At 44.3% G+C, this 27,901-nt stretch overlaps 2 protein-coding genes across 6 annotated transcripts in view; one reads left to right on the top strand and one right to left on the bottom strand.

Annotated features, from left to right (window-relative positions):
* DMTF1 (cyclin D binding myb like transcription factor 1) overlaps positions 1-6,482 on the top strand; it is a 39,987-nt gene extending 33,505 nt beyond the window's left edge. For 3 of the 4 annotated variants that reach the window (XM_015245740.3, XM_015245738.3, XM_006211868.4), the window contains 5 exons: positions 1,759-1,844; positions 4,300-4,455; positions 4,986-5,363; positions 5,932-6,079; positions 6,235-6,482. In XM_015245740.3, coding sequence (XP_015101226.1) covers positions 1,759-1,844; positions 4,300-4,455; positions 4,986-5,363; positions 5,932-6,079; positions 6,235-6,344 — 878 coding nt within the window. In that variant the 3' untranslated portion in view covers positions 6,345-6,482. The remainder of the gene's footprint in view (positions 1-1,758; positions 1,845-4,299; positions 4,456-4,985; positions 5,364-5,931; positions 6,080-6,234) is intronic. The other variant, XM_072965103.1, reaches the window with a different exon arrangement.
* Positions 6,483-6,808: 326 nt separating this feature from the next.
* On the bottom strand, positions 6,809-27,413 carry TMEM243 (transmembrane protein 243). 2 transcript variants are annotated; one of them, XR_012074534.1, is made up of 6 exons: positions 27,182-27,413; positions 26,342-26,643; positions 10,452-10,502; positions 9,312-9,416; positions 7,837-8,031; positions 6,809-6,898 (listed from the first exon to the last, which is right to left on the bottom strand). XR_012074534.1 is itself a non-coding variant. In XM_006211867.3 (5 exons), the coding sequence occupies exons 2-5, from the start codon at positions 26,417-26,419 to the stop codon at positions 7,909-7,911; spliced, it is 357 nt and encodes a 118-aa protein (XP_006211929.1). In that variant the 5' UTR covers positions 26,420-26,643; positions 27,182-27,413; the 3' UTR covers positions 7,427-7,908. The 2 variants fall into 2 exon arrangements, 1 of the variants encoding a protein (XP_006211929.1); XM_006211867.3 differs by lacking the exon at positions 6,809-6,898 and having other exon boundaries at positions 7,427-8,031.
* Positions 27,414-27,901: the final 488 nt, after the last annotated feature.

Genomic DNA, 27,901 nt, shown 5'->3' with positions numbered 1-27,901 from the left:
TAACAGTGCTTTCCAGTTGATGGCAAATACAAACACCCTACACATTTTCAGATGTACCCTGTGATTCCCTGTTTGAGAATCACTGGGCTACTTATTAGTGTTATTAACACTGTATTTCTGTGCATGCAATGACTGTCAAAGTTACACCGTAAAGATGTTTAATTATGCTTGTCTTATTAAAGTTTTAATTTAAATTTGGTTATTTATTTTAGTTTTCTACCAGTGTAATAAAGCATGAAGAATTTATTTTCTTTGGCCTTGCTTGTTTTGTTGTATAGTCTTGAGAATTCCAAAGCAACTGAAATTACTAGCCCCCCATACATATTAGAACTACTGTTGTCTAAAAATTAATTGTGTGTGGAGAATGTTACAAGTTTTCTTGGCTATTGGGTTGAAAATACTTACTGGAAAAGTAACATGTTTTATAAATAGTACCTTAATATTCATTCACAGCATGACTTCTTAAAAAAATATTTAGAATAATTTTATTTCTTGCAGCAAGAAATGTGAGTATAGTAAGAGTTTTACAACACACCCATTAGTCTTGGCATTCGGTCTAAAATATCATGCTTCTTTCTTCCTTTAGGTTAGAGGTCAGGGATTAACTTAAGGGCCAGAACAGTAAATATGAATGTTAGGGTTAGCAGGCCACATAGATCTTTATAGACTCTTCTGTTTTGTTTTTAAACAATCCTTTAAAAATATAAAAACCATTCTTAGCCTTGAGCTACATTTGTCCCTGGCCATAATTTGCTTATCTTTGGTTTAGGTTATTTATCTGGAATCACTTCAAATTATTCTAGGTATGATCTTAAGAATCTGTTAAATGGTAAGAGAAATAACATGAATCAAGTGCATTTCTTTTAAACTGAGTAGTATAGTCAGAATACAATAAACTAACAATAAACATTATACATTAAGAGTCTATTCCAAGTCATTTTTTCACGTGGATTTACCACAGGTGTGACTAAAAGCACCAAAAGTGATCACATTTCTTCTAGTTATTTATAACCTTGAGCGGACACTGATCAAGTCTGAGCCTCAGTTGACATATCTGTGAAGAGATTATGCTGTTGCTCTCTCAAGTGCTGTTCAGTTTCCTAATGTGGTCATCTGAAATACTATATATATTGCATGTTTTGGATCCTCACAACAACTATATGAAGTAGACAGGACATGATAGTCACTGAACATTAGTTTGGGTTAAAGTAAGTTATCTGCCCAGTTTACAATGCCGGAAGTAATGTCACTTGAACTAAAGCCTAGTGTTCTTGGACTCATTCCAGACATCAATATTGCTTCCCAGAAGGCCCAGGAAAATGTATTTTTTATCAAGCTCCTATCTCTTTGCAAGTCAGCCTTAGTGTATTCCTCTTAATTCCTAACATTTGAAATATTTTATGATCTGTACCAGGGATGAACAGATATTGTCTCTGTCACAGCTACTCAACTCTGCCCTTGTAGTACCAAAGCAACCATAGGAAATATATAAACAGGCATGGCATGTGTTCCTGTAATAGCTTATTTATAAAAACTGGTGGGGGGCTGGATTTGGCTATGGGTCATGGTTGGCCAACCCTGATCTATGCCATCTCAGACAAATACATTCGATTTCTTACTTCTCCAAAGAAATTTAAATAACTTCAGGTTTTCAGGCAAATTATTCAGATGATGAGACTGCCTTCATAATTAATTGAGTACATTAAGGAAATTTAAATTTACAAAGTGTTTCATTTATTGTTCTTGTTTTAACTGCAGCTTCAGCAGACTCCCCTGCTGCTACTGTTGACTCGGAAACAATAACACTAAACAGTGGGACACTACAGACGTTTGAGATTCTTCCAGTGAGTAACACTTTACAAAGTAGATATTAGCCATTTTATGCATAAGAAGGATCAGTTGGTATCAGTTTTAGAAATGTTATATAAGCAAATGAAATAAGAAAATCAACGTGATTGGTATTAAATGTAACTATACCCGTGATTTTGAAAGCCAGATGGTTAGAAAACAACAAATCAGACTTCCACCTTTAAAATTTATTCTTTTTAAAATCTGTATAGACGTCTGTAATGTTCTTTTTATAGATGAAAATGGCAGTGCTAACAAGTAGGGTACATGCTATATGTATTTGTATTGAGTCATAAATACACACCCCAAAAGTTCATACTGGTTATTTGAGGGAAGTTTATAGAATGAATTACTAACAACATTCATTCAGTAAACCCTGCACTAGCCATTGGTGATACTGATTTTAAAAGTGCCAGTCCTAAATGGTACAGCCACTTTGGCAAAGGATCTCACGTCCCTAAAAAAGTTACCGTATGACCCACCAATTCTAATCCCAGGAATACCTAGGAAAAATGAAAACGTATGTTCACATAAAAACTTGTATATGAATGTTCATATTCATAAAAACTAAAAGTAGAAACAACCCAAACATCCATCCACTGATAAATGGGTAAATAAAATATGCCATAGCTATACAAATGACTGTTCTGCAGTAAAAAAGAATTAAGTCCTGATACATGTTACAAGAATGAACCTTGAAAACATGCTAAGTGAAAGAAATCAGACACAAAATACCAGACTGTATAACTCCCATTTACTTGAGATGTCCCAAACAGGCAAATCTGTGTAGACAGAAAGTAGACAGTGGTTAACTGTGCTAAGAAGTTTTGGGGAGAAATGGAACATGACTGCTAATTTGAATGCAGTTTCTTTTTGGGGTGATGGAAATTGAAAAGTCCCACTTCTTTCCCTGCTTTCTAAAGCAGGTAAACCCAGCATTATTAGCTCATTTTTTCATGAAGAAAATATGAAATAAATTTTATTGGAATTATGTCAAGATGTATTTGCTGTGAAGAATGTAAGAGGTATTAATGCAAGAGGTTATTTATCCTGTCCACAGCCAAATCTCAAAAGAATGGCCAACATAGCAAAAGGTTCTCTTTGAACAACTTCGGAACTTGCTACTAGCTGCTTGCTTAACCTAAGCCTCAGTTTCCTAATCCACTGGTCTCCAGAATAGTGATGTATAAGATAGCTATTTGTCACAGGTAGAAAACAACTTCGTTTTACCTTTTTTTGCCACCTAACCCCTTGCCAAATAAACAATATATACACATATATCTGGGGTGTATGTTCTGGTTTTCACTTATCGGGTCACAGTCAAATACTTGGAGACTTTTGTCCTAATTCATTAATAAAGCATAATAGTGCCTCAACTTCAAAAAATTATGAGCATTAAATGTATTTAAGTATATTAAAATGCATGTATATAATATACATGTACATATAAAGTGTTTACTCCTTGATTATGTGTGATTACCTTTAGGAAGACAGTCAGCTTTCACTTTCATGGAGAGGGAGGAGAAAAACTGAGTCCCCACTGTGTGCCAGGCACCATCACAATCATTTCTAATCTTCACAAACCTTTCTATGAGAGGTAGTTATTATCCCTGCTTTAGAATTAAAGAAACCTAGAGTCAGTGAGTCAGTAGCCAGGAAAGTTGTGGCTTAATTCCACAAAACCACGTCGGACAGAAGAACAGGCTGTATGACCTTAACCTCCAGCTCTGTTTTAAATGCAGATACTTTGCCTTTAGGGTGTTCAGATACACCAGGCTCAAATTATTGTATAGAAGCTTATGGTTGTGAAGGGTGTTTTGTTTTCAATAGTTTTGGTACACTTCCATGAAAGATCTTGAAAGATAGATGTACTATCAGTTAACCAGCTTTTCAATTAGGAATTTTTTCCTTCAGCAGAACACTAATTGCTATTTCTGTACATTTTCCCTTAACACACACAAAAAAATTCCTAAAATTGTACTATGGAAGAAATCTTAAGTAAGTAAATGCTGCTGTAGTACCTTTTCAAAAACGTGAAGCTTTTTTTTTTTTTTTTAAGCTGAGACTGCCAGTTTTTATGGGCTACAGAGAAAGAACAAACAGGGAAGACTAGTGTGCTGGGTTACAGCACTGGAAACAGTGGCTTATTTGACCATGTCCTGGACCTGAAACAAATAGCTGAGACCAGACCATAGAAATACAGGGAGTAAAGAGCAGGATAAAGGCCTTGCCTCTCTGTTAAACCTGCAGGCCGAGAAATGACTTAGATAAATAGTCCAGAATGTTATACTCTCCGTTTTATTGCTTGCCCCTTCATGATTGGTAAGTACCTTTGTGGCTAGTAAATTAAAGTCCCCCTACTGGGTGTAAAGCTAGACCTGATGAGCACCAAGTCTGCTTGCTCAGTAGTCTGACACACCTTTGCTGATTTTACTCTTCCTTTTCCTTAAGTCTTTCCATTTACAGCCCACTGGCACTCCAGGCACCTACCTACTTCAAACAAGCTCAAGCCAAGGCCTTCCCCTAACGCTGACTGCTAGTCCCACAGTAACGCTGACAGCTGCTGCTCCTGCTTCTCCTGAACAGATCATTGTTCACGCTTTATCCGTACGTTACCTTAAATTCCTTAATTCTTCTAGTTTCTGTATAAAAGACTGGCTAACTGATAAGTGTCACCAGAGATGACTCATATGCTTCAATAACAATATCTTGGGGTGAGGGGGGAGATAAATTTTGAGCTCAGTTTAAGTACTTGAGTACCTATTAGGGACCAGGATTAGGTAATAGAAAATATAGGAGCCAATACTGATGTAGTCCACTTATTTAAACAATTTTTCCTACCCGTTGTCCCAGGAGCAGTGTTTTACACGTTCATTGGGATATATCCCTCATCTCCTGTGTCTCCTTATATGAGATGGACTTACATTAGGGGAATGGGGCTAGTAAGAGAGCAGGGGCCCCAGGAGGTAAAGGATAGGGGTCTAGAAAAACAGTGATAAGAACACTGAAGTTCCAGGGGTGAGAGGCATGGAGGGGACAACAGAGTACCACTTATAAATGTTATTTATTGTCTTTAACTGTAGTCTGGTAGGTACTTTTTCATTTTGCCATTGATTGTTTTCTTTAACATTTTATAGCCTGAACACTTGTTGAACACGAGTGACAACGTCACAGTGCAGTGTCACACACCAAGAGTCATCATTCAGACAGTTGCCACAGAGGACATCACTTCTTCCATATCCCAAGCAGAACTGACAGTGGATAGTGATATTCATTCATCTGATTTTCCTGAGCCTCCAGATGCCCTAGAAGCAGATACTTTCCCAGATGAAATTCATCAGCCTAAGATTACTATAGAGCCGTCATTTAATGATGCTCATGTATCCAAATTCAGTGACCAAAATAGCACAGAACTGATGAATAGTGTTATGGTCAGAACAGAAGAAGAAATCTCTGACACAGACCTTAAACAAGAGGACACACCCTCCCCTTTAGCCCGTGCTTATGTTACTGAGGTAAGTTGCACTTAAGGAAACAGCCTTAGGTCTCAAACTTGCAGTTTGGGAAAAGCCTAGAAATCACTTGTGGAAGAGATGTCCTTCGATACCTTCCTATTTTCTTTAGACACAAAGTGAAAACCCCTGCCTGACCTCACAAGTATCCCTCAGCCAGCAGTGTGGCTCTGTCTGATCACAGTTCCTCACTAAACCCTTTCCCTGTCCACCTCCAGTAGATTGAGAAATGTTTGTTGGCACCTATGGAAGGATTTTCCGGTGGGTAGTTTGTAACAGATCTTTGTGGTTCAGCTTAGGAACCTCATCCCACAGTGTAATAATAGCAGAATTGGTTTTTTGCTGGTATTTAGAGTATGAGGTTATTAGGTTATTACTTCTGTCCATTTTAAGACCTTAACTTTAAAGCAGGATAATTTTGAAAGCTAGGTCCTTTCAAATGTAAACGTGTTCAGGGACTTAAGGAAAACTAATAGGGAATATGAGAAAGAATGTCATTTTTTAAGTGTTTTTTAATGGAATGAAAGATTCTTTAAATTCTATCTATACAAATATTACTGTTGTTATTTAGGCTTTAGAGTCTCCTACCATAGAAGAACAAGTTGATCAAACAACAATTGATGATGAAACGATTCTTATAGTTCCTTCACCACATGGCTTTATCCAGACATCTGATGTTATAGACACTGAATCTGTCTTGCCTTTGACAACACTAACAGGTACTGTAGAACACAGTAACTTCATCGGGTGCCACGGTGAATCTTATGCGGGAAATCAGGCAGTCAGTCGGTCTTGTTAAATTTTCACTTTGGTCCCTGATGTGGGTTAGAGAATATATACATTTAAGATTAACTTGAAACTTAACTCTTTATAGATCCCATACTCCAGCATCATCGAGAAGAATCAAACATCATTGGATCATCTCTGGGCAGTCCTGTTTCAGAAGACTCAAAAGATGTTGAGGATTTGGTAAACTGTCATTAAGTAATTCTTAGAAACGGGTAGTTCAGGCAAAGAAGACACACTGTTAATTACAACATCTCCAAAGAAATAGGAGCAACCCCCAAGAGGCTTAATTTACCATTCCTCTGGCTTTTAAATAGCTACAGTACTTAAGCCACATCCAGTGTTGCTGCTATGACTTTTTACCTCCTTTAAATATATCATCTGAGGTCTAGTCCTATGACAGTGTCTAGCTGAGTGGAGCACAGGGGTCTTAACTGCAGAAATCCTGGTGAGTGGTGTTACTGTCAGCAGGGAAGTTCATTCGCTTTAGCTGAGGAGTTTAAAATCACCAAAGCTTAACTACTGTTTTAAAAGCAGTAATACTCATCTCTAACGGTCAAACATGGCGCTCTATCCAGTCTCAAGTAAGCACGTTCATTCATATTTCAGAGAAATCACATCAACATGGTCTAGAGCTTACCAGTGACCTTCTCCACAAAGGTTAAGCATCTTTTAAGTAGTTTGAGACTTGAGGTGATTGTGTGGTGGTTACTTTTGGTTTACCCATTGCTGGCAGTGAGAGCTGATCTAGGCTGGGTAAAGAGGGAAGCATTAAAAAAAATGTTAAGAAAAATTCACTACAGATCTTTAAAATAACTTTTAAAGGGAATATGGATGAGAGTAGTAAAACAATTCACCAGAAGCTAAGAGTTTTCACCCCCTCAGAACCCACTGTCATCAGTTTACAAAGTTAGCAAGCACTTTGAAGTAAAACTAAATGGGAAAGGAAGTAAAACTTGCCTATATATAGATACATATATATATATATATATATATCTATATATACACACCATGACCTTTTCTTACATGTTTTACTACATAAATTACTCAAGGAATACTAGAGGGAGAGTATCAGAGTTTGCCATTCACTTAGTGCATTAATTGGTGGGGCTGTGGTATAAATTCTCCCTCTCAGGCAATTTACAAAAAAAACAAAATTTGCTTCTGTTAATGAAAAGAAACAAATCAAGAATCATTCCTATACTAGAGAAGGTTAAGCCAAAATTAGCCTTTAGGGCTTTAATGAATATGACCCCTGTAGAAAAGTCACAAAAGAAAACTTGTATAAATTATTTTATTTATTATTGTAATTAGATCTACACAATCAAAGTTGTCTTTTCACCGTCTGTGTTTTGTTAACGTGAAATTGTAGTTATAAGCAAAAGTTGGTTGCTTAGGGAACAATAATTGTATATTCAGTTTAACAGAAATAAAAGAATATTTGTCTTAAAATGCAAGATTGTTTGTTACATAGCCTTTCGCCATGCAGTTACATTATAAAAAATTGTAATTTCAAAAGTGAAAATGACTTGTGCTGTTTCAGCTTTAAGGGGAAATGTTTAAGTGCAACATCAGCTCCTTAAAGAAAAAGCAAAGTGATCTAGGCTGTGTCTCCCCTGCAAGAGGGAATTTAATTTACAATTACATGAAAATCATGTATCAGACTTCTGCAGGAGATTCTTCAGCATACCTTACCCAGCTCTTATTCAAGTCCAAATACATAGCTTTGAAGAGACCTGGTAAGTATTTCTCCTTGGCAGCCTCACTTTCCCACATCATGGAAGTACAGATTCGCACATATACATAACATGATGATAGAAAATAAGATATAGTAAATTAGATTTCTAAATTTTGGTTCTAAGTCTCCTTGTCGATACCAGTAGATCTAAAAGAAGAAGAATTAAATAAAAGTTTTAAGTAATAGCACTGAGCCAAATAGTAACAATTTAAAATACAACTTCTGTTTCCACTGTGACCAGTTTCCTCTGTATGTACTTTTTCCCCCTAAGTGAAGCTAATGCAGCCAGAATTTTATTCTTAGTCTTCATAATTCAAGTAGTACCAACTGAGTTTCCATATCCGAGATCATACCTATCCCTGCCTTCTCAGTTAAATTTGTTCTATGTTCAAAGTCTACCAATCACTTGGCAAGTCATCCAAGAACATATACCTTCTAGAGATATTTAAATACATTTGAGTAAAAGGTACAGCTCTTTGAGGTACTGAAAGACAACTTTTAAATTCTTTTAACTGATTCAGATTGCCAGTACAAACTAGGGCTTTACACATGCAAGTATTTGGTTTAAACTAGCTCGCTGTTAGTCACTTCTGGCTTTAGACCAGGAATGTGAAGTGAGCATCTCTGGCTGCTTTGTTCCCAAGGCTCTCAAGATGGGATAGGCTGATTCTTCCCTCAGGGCATAGGAGTACAGCAAAATCAGTGAGTTCAAAGCTTGGAAATGTCTCCTGGTTTATTTTTAACTCAGGTAAGCACATTATTTCTGATTTAGGCCCTGTATGAGACAAAACAATTGTGTTTAAGGGTTTACTGTTTTGATTCTGCCTCTCCTCAAGGGAAATGAAACAACAGCCAACGAATGAATGAACACTTGGCAAATACCCAACTGAGGATCCACCATCTTTATTTCTTTACCTAAAAGGCTTCTTTGTAGTAAAATTAAACATTGTTGTGGAAAGGATACAACTGCAGTTTTAGGTTTGCCAAGAGATTTTAGTGTTAATTACTTTCACTGGGGAAGATAAAGCTCAAGAGATTAAAATAGACTACTTTTTAAATTATTAGAAGTAAGAAGGAGTAATGGCATTTCCCAAAGCCTGTTGGGCTCTGTATGTAGTCCTTGAAGGAAGATGAATTAAGAAAATTACATCAACTCTTTGGCCACCTGAGTTTTTTGGGTTTTGTTTTATTTTTGCTATTAAGGTAGTAGTTTCCTTTTAGGGTTACAACTTTGGGATTTAGGAGAAAAGGAAACTCAGATATAATGAGAGATACCCTGATACCCTTTCATTCGTGCCCACCCAAGGACGGTTTTGTAATTAGAGATATCCTTTCATACAGACATCTGCCAGGGCTGGAAATCTGTCCCATAAACTGCAACCTTCAGCTCTCAAGGATACTGAATTTATATTCTAAAAAGTACTCACAAGTATGCAGGCAGTAATACTACTCAAAGAGATGCAGACAGCAAAAAATATATTCAACGGTTTTGGAGGTAGTTGAGGGAAAACAAAAGCACTGATCAGCGTTACCTGTGTGAAGAGAAATTACGTCAGGCCTCAGGAGTAATTCCGAGCCTTGGTTAGAAGGGCATCTAGGCAATGTCGTGTCATAAACTGCTTCACATTGTAAAATGATACCTTACCACCAGTTTGCCTCCTGCAATGTTAATACTTAATAAAGTATTTAAATATTTTCAGTTGTGTTATTTCATTTAGTACTTCTATTTAGTCTTTCTCACCTTTCCCTCTTTTATGAAAGGAGACAAACCACCACAGAGCAGTAAAACTAGCTAACCTCAAAATAACCTCCTTCGTTAACAAAGACTAGAAAGCATGTAAACCTCATTCCCAGGGTCAACAACTGTACTGGAAAAAGTGCTAACCTTTCTGTTATTTTGAATACAACAAAATACATAGCCAAAATTGTTTTTGCATAACATGAAATATACTTAAAGATAGATACCCTATATTACAGTTCTCCTTCTACTTTAGATACACCATTTTACCTATTTATTAAGAAATCATGGCAGCAAACTTCACTACAATTCTCTTAAATTTAATGATAATGTGCCAAAGGAGTATCATTCTCGGACCGTGGGAAGTGTGGCTTTATTTTATTGTAACAGCACCAAGCTGACTCATACAGGATGGAAAGTTATAATAAGCTTTTGAAACTACAGGATAATGAATGTGCTTTAAGAACAAAATTAAGGTACTGGCAGAAACGGGGAGTTGTAGGTTATGTACAGAAGGGAGTTGCTGGTAGCCACTGACAGAACAACTGTACTAGGCAAACAAATACAGCAAACTCAGAAAACAAGTTGTTTGACTTGTGCTATTTCACACTCAACGAGGCAGGGTGGAAATCAATTAGCTACTCCAGTTACCAAGTGCAGTTTTGTTCAAGTGATAATAAATTGAAAGCATTTAATTTTACTATGATAGGAATACTTCACATGCTCATGTACTGACCCCTTCTAAATACTTTTCTGGAAAGTTACTGGACCACAATATTAAAATTTTCAAAACTGTCTAAGAGCCTAGGTGTGACACAGAGATACTTACTAGAATCAGTAAGGATGTTAAGCTGCCAACAACTAAATTGATGATTCGATCCTGAAAGAGAAAAGAGTTTTTGAGCCACGTGATAAGCCCACAGCACTTTCAGAAAGAAAGAACTATGTTAGGAGGCACTATGGTGTTTTAGAACAGAGAAACCAGGCTCCTGCCCCTCTGAGCTTTACCTAAACAACTGCCAGAAAGGGCAAGTATACTGAGCCACCAGAGCAGAAAAGGTATTTTGCAAAGAGGAACAACTAACTGGAGAAGGACTCTTGAAGTGACAGGGTATTTTCACATTAGGGTCTTCAGAAGACTGGGAAGGCCTGGATGGGGACGGTAGAGCAGAAGCACTGGGATGGCCAGCTCAGGGCCTTGGCAAAAAGAACCAGAGACCCGACTAGAGCTGATGCCAAGTGCCATCGTAAGTTTGGACCTATCTGTGATACAGCCTAGGTGGCCTCGTCTAATGTAATGGAGAAGGAAACACTGCTGTTACAAGGGACCATGGACTGCCAAGGCTGCAGGCAGTCTCCGACCACCTTGTCCAGTGGTTTTCCAACTCATTTATTTAATAGCAAAAATCTTCAATATGTAAACAAGCATAGAATCATTTGATTGAATGAGGAATTTGAGGTCCTGCCCATCAAGCTTTCTTGTCATTCCCATCGCTCCCCCAACCGACTCCAAAGAGTAGTTTGAAAAACTGATCTAATCCAATCCTAATTTTTCAGATTAAGGTAAATTTAGGTCCAGTGAGTGTAGTTAACTTATTTGTCCAAAGTCATACAGCAAGTCAGAAGCAACTTTGAAACAGGATACCTAAATATCAGGTTAACTGGTTAGTTTCAGTTTCAGTTATAGGAATTAAAAAAGTTAAAGCAGTATTTTATATAAATGTAATGTTAGCAATATATACTAATATTATATGCATTATATATTAGTATATTCTAACAATTTGATAGAAGTTATTTACAGAGCTTACAGAATAAAGGTGGTAAGGGTTCAGGGCCTGATGAGGAAACACTACTTTCAGGCCAATGAGAATATCAAATACTCATTTCTGAGGAGTCAAAGCTGAAGGCTTTAATCACTCAGTCTTAAAGATTGTTTTGGTAACGTCTGAGCAGAGAATAGCAGGAGATGGGAGCGACACAAGAACGTTCACCGAGCAACTGAACACTCATTTCCAAGCTGCCTGCTTCTAAAGATAAGAACCCAAAGAAGTTAGAAGAGGGAGGAAGCTGGGAGGAAGAGTGAAGCAAAGCCAAGTATTCTATCTGATGTGCCTGATCTCACCACCACCAAACCACACTCCAGACCAAGGCCACTGCAATTCAAATGTTATACAGGACAGAGGAAACAGAACTCCAGCCACATCCAAATAGATTCAGAATAGATCTTAATCACCACCACAGGGCACACCGGAGTCTGAAATTAGGACCATTTGTTAGGGAAGAGACCCGGGGACAAATCACTGATCACTATCAACTTATTCCCACACAATACCAATGTAAGTGTGTTCAACATAAAATGTGCTCACAGACAATCCATTTATGAGAAACTTGTGCCTTGTGAAAAGGTTTCAACTAAGCTCTTCTGGTTTATTCTGCTAAGTCAAGAATATTTGCTCCTTTCGAGCTCCAGGGATTTGCAAGAAGTTTATGAAGCTCTGCATATCTCACAAGAGCTCTCTTACCAATCCAGAGAGGCCGGTGAAGAGGTTCAGGTGAGACGTATGGAGCAAGAATCACTAGTCTCCAAATGGCACAGCAAGTTTGCCGGCCAGGATCAGAACAGGGAGGGGGTTATAATGGTGAACACACAGTAACTATGCTAAGAGCTTTCGTGTATCTTCTCAAAAATCCTGGGATGAAATGGTATGATGACTATTTTATAGGTGGTGCACAGGCTCAGGGAAACTGAGGGCTTGCCCAAAGTCTCAGTGCTAGTAAGTGATGGAAACAGGATTCAATGCAAAAAGAGCAGATTCCATTTAAACTCCTCACTCGAAAAGCAGCCTAGCGGGCAAACTGCTGGTCTTGACACAGATATCGAGTTGCCAAGAGGACCTCAGAAAGCCTATTAGCAAAGTACTACAGTGAAGTTATCTTTCAGGAATGAAGATCACATAAGTGACTTTTTTCAGATTGTTGAACTTATCCATATAAGCCTAGCTGGTTTCACTCATTCACGAAAACACACCTACACTTTAATGAACACTCCTAGACAGTTCACTGTGCAGAATCCCACGTCATCCCCATGAACAGCGGTTACTTTAGTGTCATAACGAGTCTCTCTGGGACTCCCAAGGTGGCACCAACTATACAGGCTACAGCAGCAGTGCTTCTCCTCTCTCCCAGCCAAGGCCTTGGCTTCATGCCATCTGCTATCAAAGTAACCATGAACCCAGGCCGGGGAAATAGCAGAGCTAAACTTGGAAGACCTCCCACTTTCTTCTAACTCCTGCTTCGTGGAGTGGTCTGGCTCAGCAACACTGGCCTCACCTGAGAGCCCGTAAGAGATGCAGGCTTTTGCACCTTGCCCCAGACTTACTGAATCAGAATCTGAATTTTAACCAGATCCTCAGATGACCTGTGAGCACATTTAAATTTGAGCAGCACTGCTCTAAAGTTCAGAGTCCAAACTAAACTGTTCTGAACATTAATAGTTTACGTCGCAGAGCAGAGGCCCCTCCCAGGGCCCAGAGATGATTTTTCAGGGCTTTAGCAGCTCCCTGTTCCCCTAGTCTCCGAAGATAGAGGAATAAAGAATAATTACATTGCTTGCTAACTGGCATTTCAAAGGGCAGTTTTAGAGCCAATATGCTCCACATCAGAACCAGAGTGCACGGAGAAAAGAGAACATTGCATTTAAATCTGCTGTTTACAGAATGAACACTGAAAACTCAGGTTATCTCCATTTCAAAAGCTACTTCCTATTGACTCAGTTATTTCATTTCTCACAGAAACTAGCCTGTCTCCTCCCCAGTTCCATTATTGTCCTATTTTCATCTAACAAGACTGTTCTCCCTACCAGAGCTTTACGCCTTGTACTGTTGCTTATGTTCACTCCCCGAGGAAGTTCGGCAGGATCAGAATCAGCCTTGATCCTTATGTGCAGAGGGGACAGGCCAGGGAATGAGGTATCTCCCCACGGACATCTACTCAGCAACAGGCTGAGACAGTCTTAACCCATGTATGTGCATACACACGTGTGTGTGTGTGCACAGGAACATAAATATATACATGTACAAACACATATAGTACAGTTTTGAGAGGGATTCTGCATACATTACCTCATAAGTCATTTATGTATTCGCTCAAACATTCTCTCAATTATCTCAATATAACTGAAAAAAAAATTATCTACTACCTCCCAGACGCAAATACAAGCACATATAAACCTGCCCTCCAGAAGTTTATACAATGCAGAGCTCAAGAGGGCATGAAGGAGAAAGGGAATGAGCTATCCTGCACAATCGGGGGGAGAATATCGGAGAGAGTCAAACCTGAAAGAGGACTAGCTGGTGAGCAAGGAGGAAAGAGAAGGTGGCTCATGAAGGAGGAACTTCACAAAGTCCCCGGGGAGGGGAGGGGCGGGGATGCCTCGCACAGGAGGAGAGAGCAGCCTGAGCCCAGAACAGAGGCATGTCTTCATCTTCCTCTGAAACAGGGAAGGAGAAAAAGATGGCTGGGCATACAAAGTGTCTGTACCTGGGATGGGAGAAGGGGGCCCTGTGAAGCAGTAAGGAGGATGTTATCTCCACTTAACCAGTGGGTGACCAGGTTCTATAGGACCAGTCTGCCCAAGGTCATATAGCCTGGTAACAGAAAAGTCTCCTACCCAATGCTCCTTGCAAAATGCAAGCCTAACAAGCAGGTCAAAAGGTCTAAGAATCCTTAGCCTGGTACATATGGACCCTGAAATTAGAGTTAAGAGACTAAGGTTCTCATCTCAGTTCTGCCACTGGCTGGCTAGGTGACTTCAAAAGGTCACCATAATCCATTGGGGTCTATCAAACAAGGGGATTGGGCTGATTATCTAGTTCCTTCCAGTTTTAACCATTTAAGGTTCTGATCATCTGCTTCAGGCTACCCCTGGGTCAGAGGAGAAGGCCTACTCCCCAGAGATCAAAAAGCTCAGAAGCTCCCCAGATTCCTTGGTCAGTCATTAGCTGGTATCCTGATACAAGACAGAGAAGCCCAAACTCATGTCAAATGCTCAGGCGGCAATGATGGCTCTGGGAAGAAACTGGCAGTAACATCCCAAATAACCAAAGGCCAGCATTTGTCCTCAGCCACCTGAAACATCCTGAATCTAGACAGTTCAAAATGCTAACGAGTAAAACCATGCTCAGCCTCACATTTCCACGGTAATTTACCGCCTACTTCCAAAGTGGATTTACAGCTTGTGATATTACAGCAAAACCCTAACCCATTCAAGCAACAATAAAAACAGCAAGGCAAGATTTCTAAAGGGATCTGGGGAGTGGAAACGAGTAAAAGGATTTAAAAGAAAAAAATTTGACTTAAAAAAAAATCTAAGTTCAAATGTTAGTACTTAGATTCCTGGCAGCCAACTGGGTTTCAAAGTTCTCACTAATCACACATGCAGGGTCATTAGAAGCAGCAAGCTTCTCCCGGGTCTGAGAAGAATTTGTTGTGTGCCTCTCTGCAACTACAGAGACACAGAAAATGCAGCTACTTCATACATACTCTTCTTATGTTGACCCATAAGAACAGCTGAAGGTATAACGTTCCCCAAAGAGTGAGACGCAGGCTGAGGCGGGATGGCTGAAACGCCGCACACCTGATTTAACTGAGCATCCTTCACGGCTCAATTCAAACATCGCCTCTGCTGTAAATCCTTTCTGGACAGCATCCTCTGGCACCTCTCAGGATGTACGATGTCCCTGTCTCAGGGCTCCCAGGTCATGTCATCCAGATTTACACTTATGTATTTATTGCCTGTTTCCTCCATTAGGGCTGGCAGCCAATTAACAGTGAGGAAGAGAGCCCACGCCTGTGCATGTTGCTTAAACAAGAGAATCACAAACAAAAGTGGCCAACAGCATTTTCCTTAGAGCACCTCTCACCAGTAGAGGCTACTCACCACTCATCTGGGGCCTGACCCATCAGAAATCTCAGCTTCTGGTCAGCACAGAGCGTGGCCTCACGGCTCTAGGATCCACAAACACACAACAGCTCTGCAGAAGCTACAGCCTGGCCCTGCAGCCCGACAGACAGACCCAACCCCTCACAGTGCCTCCCAGGCAAGGCACCAACGATCCCACAGAAAGATCGGTAGTAAACCATGGGCATCTCCAGGATCCGGGTTTCCCCAGCCTGAGGACAAAAGCCCAGGTACTCAGTACCCGCCCCAGCAGCTCCCAGCACTGGTTTCAGGGGCATGACAGCAACTCCTGCCCAGGAATTGGCCCTCGGCATTCCCAGGGAGAAGAACCGCGAAACAGAAAGCTCCCTGCAGGGAAGAGAAACCCTGGATGGACACCACCACAAGAACATTCCCGCCCACCCTCTGGGGGGCGGACATGAGGGCTGGTGGGGGGTGGCTAAGACTGAGAATTCCACTTTGGTGTTACTTCCATCTTCCTCTGCGACTCCATCAAAGTCCTCCTCAGACAACATCGCAGGTGGCCCTATAGACCCCGTCCCTCCCCAGCTGTGCTCCAGGTCAACCTGCACCCCCCACACTTGCCAGGTTCTCCGTCAGCCACCTCACCCCTGAAACCTGTTCCACGTGAGCCCACTGCGTCCTGGGCTACGGAGTCCTCCCGCGGACCGATGTCCCTTGCTGCCTGTCTCTCAACTTCTCCCCAGTAGAGCCTGTGCCCCCCGTATACTCATCACAGGTGCACTGGGCCAAGATCGAGGGGGCGGCAGGGCGGCGCCTGCTCCCCAAGCCAGATTAAGATGGCAATTTTAGTAATAGCCTCAGCGATGGTCTGAATGTGTGTCCCCCTCCAACTCCTATGTTGAAATCCTAATGGCTAATGTGACAACAGCAGGAGGCGGGGCCTTTGGCAGGTACGTGGGTCATGAGGGTGGAGCCCTCACGAATAGGCTAAAAGCCCTTATCAAAGAGGCTCCAGAGAGCTCCCTACCATTTCCACGGGCGGAGGGGGGGGGGGCCATGAACAGAAGTGCACAGCCCGGAAGACAGCCCTCATCCTACTGTGCTGGCATCCTGCTCTGGAATGTTCAGCCCCCAGAATCTTCAGAAAGGAATGTCTGTTGTTTCCAAGTCACGCAGTCTGTGTGGCGCTTTGTTACAGCTGCCTGCACAGACTGACAGCCTCTGTTTCTAGGATGCACGTCCCTGATAGTCTTATGCCAACTTCTTCTCTTCCTCTTCTCAGTTACTGCAATTATTTCAGCACCTGCTTTGCCAAATCCCTCTTCCTCCAACCCCTCCACTACTGCCCCTGGACTTCACCCACATCCACTGGCTAGATGATTTCCAATCTGTTACCCAAAGCTCTAACCTGAGGGCCTCCCTACCGATCTCTGATCGTGGAATCAGCAGTTTCAGCAATGCCCGGAGCCTCCCTGGTGGATGTGTTCTTCTCTTGATGCTTTGAAAACCCAGTCCCAAGTCACCCTAAAACCCGCACCCACTTCTCAGCTCTGGTGTAAGCCATGCTGTGAAGTCTGACACTATCCTGACTATAGCGCCAGCTTCCTCATCTGTCTCCTACTCCACGCTGTACAGCCCAGGAGGCTCAGAGCCACATCCTCCTTGTTCTGTCAAATTCTGGGCCACTGCATGTGGCTGAAATCCAGCCCAATGCTGCACCCCCCAGGCTGTGCACCCTTGCATGGGCCTGCACCCACTCAGAGGCAGGAGCCCCTTTTTCTAATTCAGACAAAGCCAAGCTACAAGTCTGTGGGAGCTGCCACTACCCAGAGTGGACAGATCCTTCCTCTGACTGTACAAATGTGTCATCGTACCAGTGGGTGGTGACGTTGGTCACTTCCCTCTGCCAATCCTCTAATGTATGCCCAACATATATTAGATATTTAAATATTAACTGAAAGAAAAAATTCATTGGTTTACTACAAATTCATGTTTTTGGCAGGGCCTTCATTGTATTTTCGTGGCCTTTTATTTTGGGCTGAGTGTCCTTGACTCTCTTCAGACAACTGTCAGAAGCTCTACCTCAACTCAGGTTCTCAGTCTCACCCTTGAAGCCTGTCCATCAGCAAATACCCTTAGAAAAAAAGATGACAAGAAAAAGAGGAAAACTCCCCTCCCTTTACTTCCATTCCTTCCAACCTGAAGAGGACTGGAGACAGCTTGCTCTTCTGCCAAGCCTGTACCCGTTCCCTGGCCTGATTAGTTATCTCTGTCCTCATCTCTATGCTGAATCTTTCCCTCATAGAGTCCATCTCTGGCCCCAGATCTCAACTCCTCCAACATCAGAAGAGCCTTCCATCCATCCTGCTTCCCACCTTTGATGTTCAGCATCCATTCTGTACCCTTTTTACATGTTCAGTGTGAGAAAGTTAGGAAGGAAATAACACAGGGTAGATGAAGAATGACTGGGAGAAAATGGGGGCGATGGGCAGGTATTTTTAAAAAGGGGTTCAAGAAATCCTCATTAGATGTTTGAACAGGAGCTAAGGAATGAGATGCGCCAAGAATCTGGGAGTAGAGTGCTGCAAACAAAACAGTGCAGCAAGTGCAAAGGTCCTGAGGCAGGAGTGAGCTACGGAATTGGAAAGAAAAAGACTAGGATGACTGAAGCTTAATAAGGAAAAGAGAGGGAAGAACAAGGATTTGTGTAGGGCCTTTCTATCTTCCCTGCAGTACACATACGCTCCATGAGAAAAGACACCCTCTCTGGCACACAGCACATTTCCTAGGATGCAGTACACACATGATTAATCACTGAATAAAAAGAACACATACATGCACACTCTATGTCCTACAGCCTCCAGAAGAAAACTGTACTTCGCACAGCACTCAAGGCTCTTCCCACAGCCTAGCCTTTCCTCTGATCCTTGGTCCCAAGTTCTGGCATCTGCTCATAAGGGAACATTCACAGTTTCCTGCTCCCGCCTCTCAGACAGAGTTGGACTTCTGGCTTGGGCTTGGGATTCCAGCTCGCCACCTGCTGTTAAAGCTTACTCCTGCCTCAAGCCCAAGACTCAATTGCCCCCTGACCTGATGCCCCAGCAGAACATCCCCTCCTCTGCGCTCCCTGGCCCTCTGCTCCTCCTTTCACTAGCGGCTTGATCCCACGTTAATCCTCCCGAGATGCAAGATCTTTAGGTCACTGAAGACAGTGATTATCTTCTCTTGTGAAGGAGACAGAAGAAAGGCAATCCAATCAGCACATATTAAACCTACAAGGGGCATGACTTCCGAACATTGTTCCCTCGGACTGAGTCATTCAGACCCTCGAGCCGCATTCTACTATCCCTTGCGTCCAAAGTTTTAGATTTCTCAAACTTCGGCGTTCCACTACCATAAATAAAAGGCTAATTCTCACAAATAATTTTCCTTTTCTTCCTCCAAGTCTCAGTGGGAAAACTTCTCATCTGGTAAGCTCTGAAAATGGCCCAGTCAGAAGCTTGAGGGGCAGCGGTCTCGGAATAAACATACTGAGAGCAGAAGGTGGGGGGAGGCCCGGGCCCAGGAGAAGCAAGAAACCTTGGGCCTCGCCGGTAGGGTTACTGGGCTCCCCCGGAGTGCACGGCCCTGACAAGGCGAAGCCTTCCCCTTACGCTGGGGCAGGAGGAACTCTGGACACAGCATCCCCGTCCCCAGGATGGAAGCCAGGGGACAGCTCGCCTCCCTGGTGAACTCTGGACACGGTGGCCCTGTGCCCTGGGGCTACTGCCCTGAGCCGTGGCAGAGGCCAGGGGCGCAGGATGCGTGCAGAGAGCTTGCGGGAGCCACACACCTGCCACCTCTCCCCTGAACTCTCCCTCGTCTCTCCCTAGACAAAGTAAACGTACAGGCTCTTTCTTTCCCTTATTTCAGATTCACATTCTGAAGCATCTTTCAGCTGTGGTATTTCTGTTACACATCCTTGCCGGGCTCTCCTCCTCACAGTTATGCGTTCTTGAAACGCATTATTTTCACTGAAGCACCACTTAGGGAAATGAGATCACAGTAAAAATAGAAAACAAACCTCCTCCACATGCTTAAAGGATAAAACAATCCCTGGAGCCAGAACCACAGGAAATGCCGGACTTTATGCGCTCCGACCTGCAGAACAGGAGGCACAGAGCAAGGGCCAAGGGGTCAGGAGCCGGACAGACCTGCCTACAACCTACGTTCCTTCTCCTGCCACCTGCCTTCCTGTGGCCCTGCATACGTCACGTAACTCCGAAGCCTAAGTTTCCATATCTATACAACGAAATCCGTATTTGTACAACAGTCAAACAAGCGGGGTTGCCAAGGATTTGGAGACTATATACGTCAAGCCCTGGAACAGAGTGACATTTAGTGGAGAGTCGGTAAGTGGCAGCTCATACGGGATTAGCACTCTTTCTACCACGTCTAATGGGGCCTCTTGCCAAGAGGATCAGGTCCTCATAGATAAGCAGGAGTTGAGTGGGCCCCAGACCCTGGCCCCCATTTCTAGGGCAGCACAACTTCAAATGCATTCCATCGAATTTGTCAACCCATGTATCCCCGTGGCAGCACAGAACATATGGTCATTGTACCCATACACAGACTACAGACTGATGCTAAGGAAAAAAAAAAATGACTCAATTTAGAAGAGCCAGCCTATTACCACAGAGCTGCAAAAATCACGTCTCCAGAGAGAAAAACCCAGCAGCCCCTCAGCTTCTGAGAGGCCAAGCCTCAGTTTAAGTTTTCCATACAGGAGTATAATACATTTACTGTGGCCCCGTTGCTGAAGCTCAGAGAGGAGAGAGGACAGTGATGACTTGAAGTGCAGAGAGCCTGAAGCACCACTTCCTGGTCTGCTGTCCTGCGCTCCAGGTTTCTGAGAACCAGCCCCCGCCTTCCACGGTTGGTGCAGGGTGTCCCAAGAAAGAAGGTTACTTTTTGGTGATGCTAGATGCTGACTTCACATAAACCTAATATAAAGAACATAAGAGAAAAGAAAGAAGCAGACTCACAGATATAGAGAAGAAACTAGTGGTTCCCAGTGGTGAGAGGGCAGGCAGGAAGGGCAACATAGGGGCAGGAGATAAGAGGTACAAACTACCATGTATAAAATTAGCTACAAGGGTATATTGTACAACACGGAGAATACTGCCAATATTTTATAATAACTTTAAATGGAATAAAACCTTTAAAAATTGTGACTCACTCTATTCTACACCTATAACATATTATATTGTATATCAACTATATTTCAATATTAAAAAACTTAATAATATTCACAAAATCAAGAACTGTGTAAAGCACTGTGCTGACTGCTAGAAAGGTTACAGAAATAAGGCAACTGGCTCCTCCCCTTAAGGAGCTTAGACTCTGGTCAAGGAGACGAGATCTGTATAAAGTCTTCACAGCACAAGGAGTAGGTACCAGGGGGCATCTCTGACCACGAGGCTCATAGGAGGGAAGCCTGGATGCAGGCTGGGTTGTAAGGAAGTTTCTAAGGCAGGAAACTGAGGACCAAGCAGTATTCTGGCATTTAGAGAAGAGAGGGTTCCACAGAAAGGAGAAGAACATTTGCCAAAAGCTCAAAGAAAGAGGTCCATGGAGAGGTGCCAGCCTGGACTGGGCTCCACAGCGCACGGGTAAGACCAGGGATGGCAGCCCTCCCTACACACCAGCATCCTCTGAAGAGCTTTCTAAAAATACAAATGCCTGAGCCCAACCCCCACAGACCCCCAGGCCTCTGGTCTAGGGGTGAGGGAGAAAAAACCTATTACAGCAGGAAAGAAAAAAGGCCTGGCATCTATCATTCTGAACTGTTCCTCCAGCACAAGAAACAGCCACTAAAAGTGGTTTGGCAGGCTGGATGAGGCAAGGGGATGACTGATCCTGTCCCTTGGGTGACCAGCTCTGCTTTGAGGGAGACAGGCGTTGTGCTCAGAGAATCACCCAGGCACTGAGGTCAGAGGCTTGAAGCCCACAGCCCTCAGAGGACAGCCTTTGAGGCTCCAGGCAGGGGGAGGGGCAGCAGGCAGAAACAACCACCTTACCCACAGCTTGGGTCTTAATCAAGCAACAATCCTACCCTTACCCCCTAAAAGGCAAGAAGTAGCACTCTAATCTTACACTATTATTTGCAGAAGCCAAATGTTCCAAGTCTGAATTGTCTGAATTCGACTACAGCTCATCAAAAGGACTGGCTTTTCAACATTTTTATTTACTTTTCTTTTTTTTTTTTGCAGAGAGAGGAGGGAAGGAGGCAGGGAACACAGCTTAGTATATGGAACTTATGCCTTTGGAACCAAAAATCTGAGCCCCAGGGTTCACTAACTTGCCCCCTACACAGGGGTCCCCTCCATATTATCTGAGTCCAATGCACGCACCTTCCTCCACTGTCACTCACTTTCCTCACGTCACATCCACGTAGGAATAAAGGAATCAGAACTGTCACCTCCCTTCTCAGAGATGAATCGTCTATTTCATTATCACTGACATTCAACAGAAGAGGCTGGTCTGGAAGTGGCTTTCACTACAGTGCACCGAGGGTAGCACTCCTCCCTTGCCCATTTGCACTAGCTGTGGGACACTGGTTTGCTTTCTTCCCCAGAAAGAACTATCTCCCTCTCCCCTCTAGGTTCACCAATCCACTGGCTGAAAGTGAGTTCGGATGATTCCGCAGCCACCTATGAAATCAAGAAATCAAAACAGGGGGAAGTGGTAGAGAACGTGCTTAGCATGCATGAGGTCCTGGATTCAATCCCCAGTACCTCCTCTAAAAATAAATACATAAACAGACCTAATTAACTCCCCCCACAAAAATATAATTAATTAAAATAAATCAAGACAGATTCACAAGCTCCAAGGATAACTTAAAGCCTTCCATCTTCCGGACAGAAAGACTGCCAACTGTGTCTTGTCTGAAAGGAAACTTAAAGGCAGCCATGGGCAAGAGGAGGAGGAACATCTCCAGGTTTCAGTTCATACTAAGAAGGGAGGGACAAGGGAATCGCTCTAGATTTCTAGAGCAACATTTCCTGAGGGGGGCTCTGTGGACACTGCCTCAGGCACGCGGGGTAGGGGTCGGGATCGGGGTTGGCGGGGGCCGGGTAAGAATGAAGTGAGACACTATTGTGCCGGTGCCAAAAGGCCAGCCAGTAAAATAGCACAGGCAGTACTCCTACCCTCCCTCTCCAACTAGAGTCCCAAGGAAAATTAGGAGCCCCACAGTGAAGGAAAATGATTCTCGAACATGCCACGGAACCACCATGACTAATAATTCACTTGCTTTAGAAGCGCGCTGCCCAGTACGCAGCACCAGCTATGCCCGGTTACTGAACGCCTGGAATGTGGCTGGTCCAAACCGAGATGGGCTGAAAGTGAGAATACACACCGGGTTTCAGAGGCTTAGCCTGAAAAGAGAATGCAAAAGTTACCTCCACTTTTCACACAGATTACATATTGAAATGATAGTATTTTGATTATATATTGAAATGATAGTATTTTGGATATATGGAATTAAGTAAAGCATACTATAAAAATTAATTGCACTTGTTCATACTTTTAAACCATGCCTATAGGACGTTTAAAATCGTGTACGTGGCTCACACTGTATTTCTGTTGAACAGTGCTCTGTTAGGAATGCTAAGCGACAGCCCAGGCTCAGAAACCCCAAGTACAGCATGTTATTGTGGCACTTGTGCCACATTTTGTTTTTCCCCTGAAAGACATGTACCATATCCCAGAACTGGGAATGGATAAAAATAGATGAAAAACGCACCTGGACATTCTGACCAGGATTCATAAGACAGCCCACCCAGCAATGTGTAATTTCCAAAGGTGTCAAGGAATGAATATCTTCCCTTTTTTTGGGTCTATTATCCCTTAGATGCTTATGTAATGACACAAGACGAAACCTGCTTTGCCTTTCGCTCCTTGGATGTATCTGTAAAGTTATTCCCAAATATCATGCTAAAGTCTGACTAAATTTGGAGCTGAAAGCATTACCCAGTTCTTTCAGAAACCATCTATCAGGGTGCTGCTCCAGGCCCACTGGGTTATGCACTTCTTGTTCTACGTAGATTCTAGAATCTTCCACTCACTCCATGACTGAGCAAACCACCTCTTCCCTGTGAAAGGGCCAAGCATGTGAACGTCCACAGAGCTTTCAGGAGCAAGTGACACAGATGGTGGCGAAGGTCACCATTCACTATCCTAGTCAACTTGTGAAAGGGCGTTGGGGAAGCATCACCAGCCGGGAACAGTCGTGTGACTGAACACTCAGCCTGCTTTGTAGTTCAGCTTCCCAGCTTGTAAAATAGGAGTAACAACATCCATCTCACAAAGGAACTAATGATTAGATGAGGGAAATCTGAATGCAGAGCATGCTGCCTGGAACTGGGGAAACCCAGCTTCCCTCCAGACTCTTCTCTGCTCTGTGGGCTTCAGTCATCTTTGCCATCAAGTTAGAGACCAGCCGTAAAGCTCTGGTCCTTTCTAGACTTAAAATTGAGAGGCTATCTACGGTCAGTTGTTACAAGGCAAATTAGATCACCAACAGCTCAGAAGATCTGTCAGACTAGGACAGGAAGTAGGTTTTCCCCTTTCTGGATTTTTTTCCTCAGAAGCAGGAGTTCATTAATGTTGATCATTAATGTGAAGCGGCTGTTGTGTCATTCCTAGCACCACAAAGAGAGAAAGCTGGGAACACACCCACACACACACGTTTCTCAGGGTCCCCAGGAAGCCACCCTGCGCTAGCAGTGACTCCCCTCCATGGGAATGGCTCCACTGCAATGTTGTCCTATCCTTTCACTATTATGGCCCCACTCCTGTGTCTTGCCCACTCAGGTCCTCAAAATCATCTGCTGTCATTAACGACGGGTGCTTCCCCTTCTTCAGATCTGGCAACTCCATTTATACGAAGCATGATGTATTTTCCTATCTCAAACCAGAAGCCTCTCCTTTCTCTGTTCTGGACAATTTCTCTATGTCCACTATCAGCCTCACAGAGGGAGCTCAAGGACGCAATTTTGAGAGATCTGGAAATTTATGTTGTCCTTAATTTTTTTTGTCTGAGTGGCTGATTTTACCATTATGATGCTTCAAGATGCCTAAGTAGTGCTGGGGATGTATACTTTTGGACTAAATAAATATGCGACAAACACAGATTCATTTGAAATAGTCAAGTTCTCGGATGGGTTTCCAATGAATCACGGGCAATAGGAAACTTTTAGCCATTGACAATTTAGGCCTGAGTCAGATAAGTGTCTCTAAATCAACAAGACCCTTACCAAGTCATCTACCTTAGTATTCAGGGATTAATGGAGGTCAGAGGCCACATCACCCAGAACCCCAGTCTGTGTGCCAAGGCATGTGGGGGAGACACTGAACCTCTTGGCTCTCAGCACAGCTGGGCAACCAGATGCTCTGGGCCCCATCTCTTCAAGCAGCAGGCTGCCTCCACCCTCCAGTTCTCAAATCCTCTTCTAGTCAAACCCCAATTTAGGAGCATTCGCATTCGAAAGCCCAAGGCTTCCAGTCTCTGAGTTGAGAATTCATTCTGTAAAATCTTCTCCAGGTTTCCCAAACATGCCCTCTCTATGCCCGTGTCATGGCGAGATGCAACTGCATCAAGTTTGCTGACGTGTTTCCCCCATCTACCTGGGTTCCATGGACCACCAAGGCCTATCACATAATGCTCAATAATGTCAGCAGAAATAGGAACACCTACTGGACCAGAGCTGTGTTTCTCGGACAGTGTGCACCGTGGGCTGGGATTGTGCAAAGCCACAGGATAAACGAGATGCATCTTCCTAGACATCAAGGTTAAAACATTTTCTCATAAAGACACTTTGAGAAGAAAAAGCAAAATTCATATGGGGTTAAAAACATAAAGTAGTAGTCTCCAGGCAGGCTGACAGCTTCCAAATTCAGGGTTATGCCCCAGGCTGTCGGGTGTATATGTTCTCTATCCTTTCTGCTAAAGAGGTCCCAGCCTAAGCTGAGAAACTCAGGAAGCTCTGGACTCCCTATGTGCCCCACTTTATGAGAGGCTGAAAGCACTCTGTCAGGGGTCAAAGATCACCAATGCCACTTTCTACGTGGGGGGAAAAAACCCAAAACAAAACAGGCTAATCTTACCGAAATGACTCAGAAAGTTAATGCTGGGGACAGGAAAACAGCTCTCTTCAATTACCGGCCCAGGACATCACATGATTAAGCTTGTGAAAGATCTTATACTTTTTAAAAGCCCAAAATAATGTACTACCTCTTGTTTGGGTCTGAGACCCTTTGATCACTTCCTGTAATGAAGCCCCATCAAAGAAACCCTTCTTTCACGCCTCTCCTCTTTTTCTTTGCCCGGATGCCTCAGCAGTAAACCCTTAAAGGCTCTAGAGAAAACAAATCAGAAGCACCTCTCTTGGGCTCTTTCTTACGGAAGCTTCAGGCGCACACCTGAAGCCTCCTGGAGGTCAGCCCTCCAGCTGAACGGACGGAAGTGCAAACACCCTACACACCTGCGGGGGGGGGCTTCCGCACTCCCGTGAAGGGCCTCCAGTAGTCCAGAATTTTCTGAACTTTTCTCCACCCCAAGCTTTCAAGGCTCTTAGCCAACCCTGTCCCAACTTGGGAGCCGAGAGGCAGGGCAAATATCTTGAGAGAGACTGAAGCAGCAGCTTTTTCTTGCTACAAGTGCCCTCAAGGGCAGCATAAGGACCCAACAGGGCTCCGGGCGGGAAGAGGGGCAGACACGCGCACCCAGGCCCCCAGTCCCGGTCCGCACTCACCTTGGCCGACGTCTCTCCAAACAGAGGCCTGTTGTCCAGGCCACTGGTGCCGTAGGTCCTGGTAGAAAAGTCCTCCATTTTGGGGTTTCTTCACTGTCCCCCAAGCCAATCAAAGCCGAGCCAGCATTGCCTCTCGAAGTCCCGGGTCCGCGATTCGCAGCGCCGCGGATCACCGAGCACTCATGGCCGAAGCGCGGGGGCCGGAGTCCTCCCGGCGGCGGCGGCGGCGGCGGCGGGGTGGGCGCTCAGACCCGCCGCACGAGGCCGCGGCGCCCGAGCCCGGCTCTCCTCATCGTGAGCAGCTGCCGCAGGAAGTGAAAGGAAACACACTCCGCGTGGCCGACTCGCCCGGGCCGTTCCCGCTTCCCCAAATCTCAGCTCCCCGTCCGCAAGGCTCGCGCCGCAGCTGGCGGAGCAAATCGGCTTCCCCGGGGTTCCCCGCTCCCTACCCCTCGCCACCCCGCCTCTTTCCCGGATCGCTGCCCGTGCTTTCGAAATGTCCTGATAAACGTTCACCCTTCACGCTCCGAGGGGGTAAAAGTTTTCCTGGGAGGATGCATTCCAACCCTCTGCACCGCTCCACCCCGCTCGCCCCAGTTCCCGTGGCCAGAGAAAGTGAAGCTGCCCGAGCAGAGCCGAGCGCTCCGCGTCCCCTCCCGCAGCGCTACATGTTCGGGGCGCCGCCGCGGCCACGCTGAGCGACTCCCATCCCCGCTCAGGTGTTGCCTGTCCCCGAGGGCCGGAGCGGCGGCCCGGGCAGGGCGAGCGGAAGAGGAGATCCCGCCTTGGCCTGGCACAGATGGGCCACCCCCCGGACCGTCCCGCACTCGCAGGCCAAACCTCGGCGTCCCCAAACGCCCGCACGCTGGGGAGTGCTGGCCGCGCTGGGGGGCGCGGGTCCTCGGTCCACGCCCGCGTCGAGGTTCGGTGCCGAGGCTCCGGGGCGCCCGCGAGAGAGGTCGAGGAGAAAGAGACCTTCCGGGCGCTGCGTGGCGGGCCCCCTGTCCGCTTCCCCCGGCCGGGACCCGCAGCCACTGTCGCAAACCGACTCGGCCCGCCCAGACGACGTCACGGCCGGGGCCGCCAATCCCGCGTGCCGAGGCGCTCCATTGGCTGCGGAGCTTTTATTTCTAGAGGAGCCAGGTTATTCCCTGCTGAGTGGCGGATCTCCCGAGCTCCGCGTTCTCAGCCTCCTAGTGGTTAGCGTCTGCGTGATACACGTGGGCAAAGCGCATTTTTGAAGTTAGCGTGCATTGGGCTGAAGGCTTACCAACAACCAGTCTGCTTTAACATTCCCAGTCTGCACAACTAAGACAGAAAGGGGGTTGTTGATAAATCTGATTTAGAGTTGCGTTTGTCTTGTTTGCTCTGTGATAGGTCCACCTGTGTCGTGGACAGAAACGGTAGGGAGGTAATACGTGCTTAGATATTTCTTCGACTTGTCACTCATCGTTCGGGTGAAGGTGCTAAGCATATGTGCAGCCGCGGAGAACGCTTCGAATGTGCAACCTCTTCTCCGGGTTTTAAAATATGAAGAACCGGAGGTGGACAGGCCTCCTA

The sequence above is a fragment of the Vicugna pacos genome, chromosome 7 (genome assembly GCF_048564905.1).
Source record: "Vicugna pacos chromosome 7, VicPac4, whole genome shotgun sequence".
Taxonomy (NCBI): Eukaryota; Metazoa; Chordata; class Mammalia; order Artiodactyla; family Camelidae; genus Vicugna; species Vicugna pacos.
The sequence above is the reverse complement of the archived record's forward strand: the minus strand, read 5'-3'. Positions and strand labels throughout refer to the sequence as shown.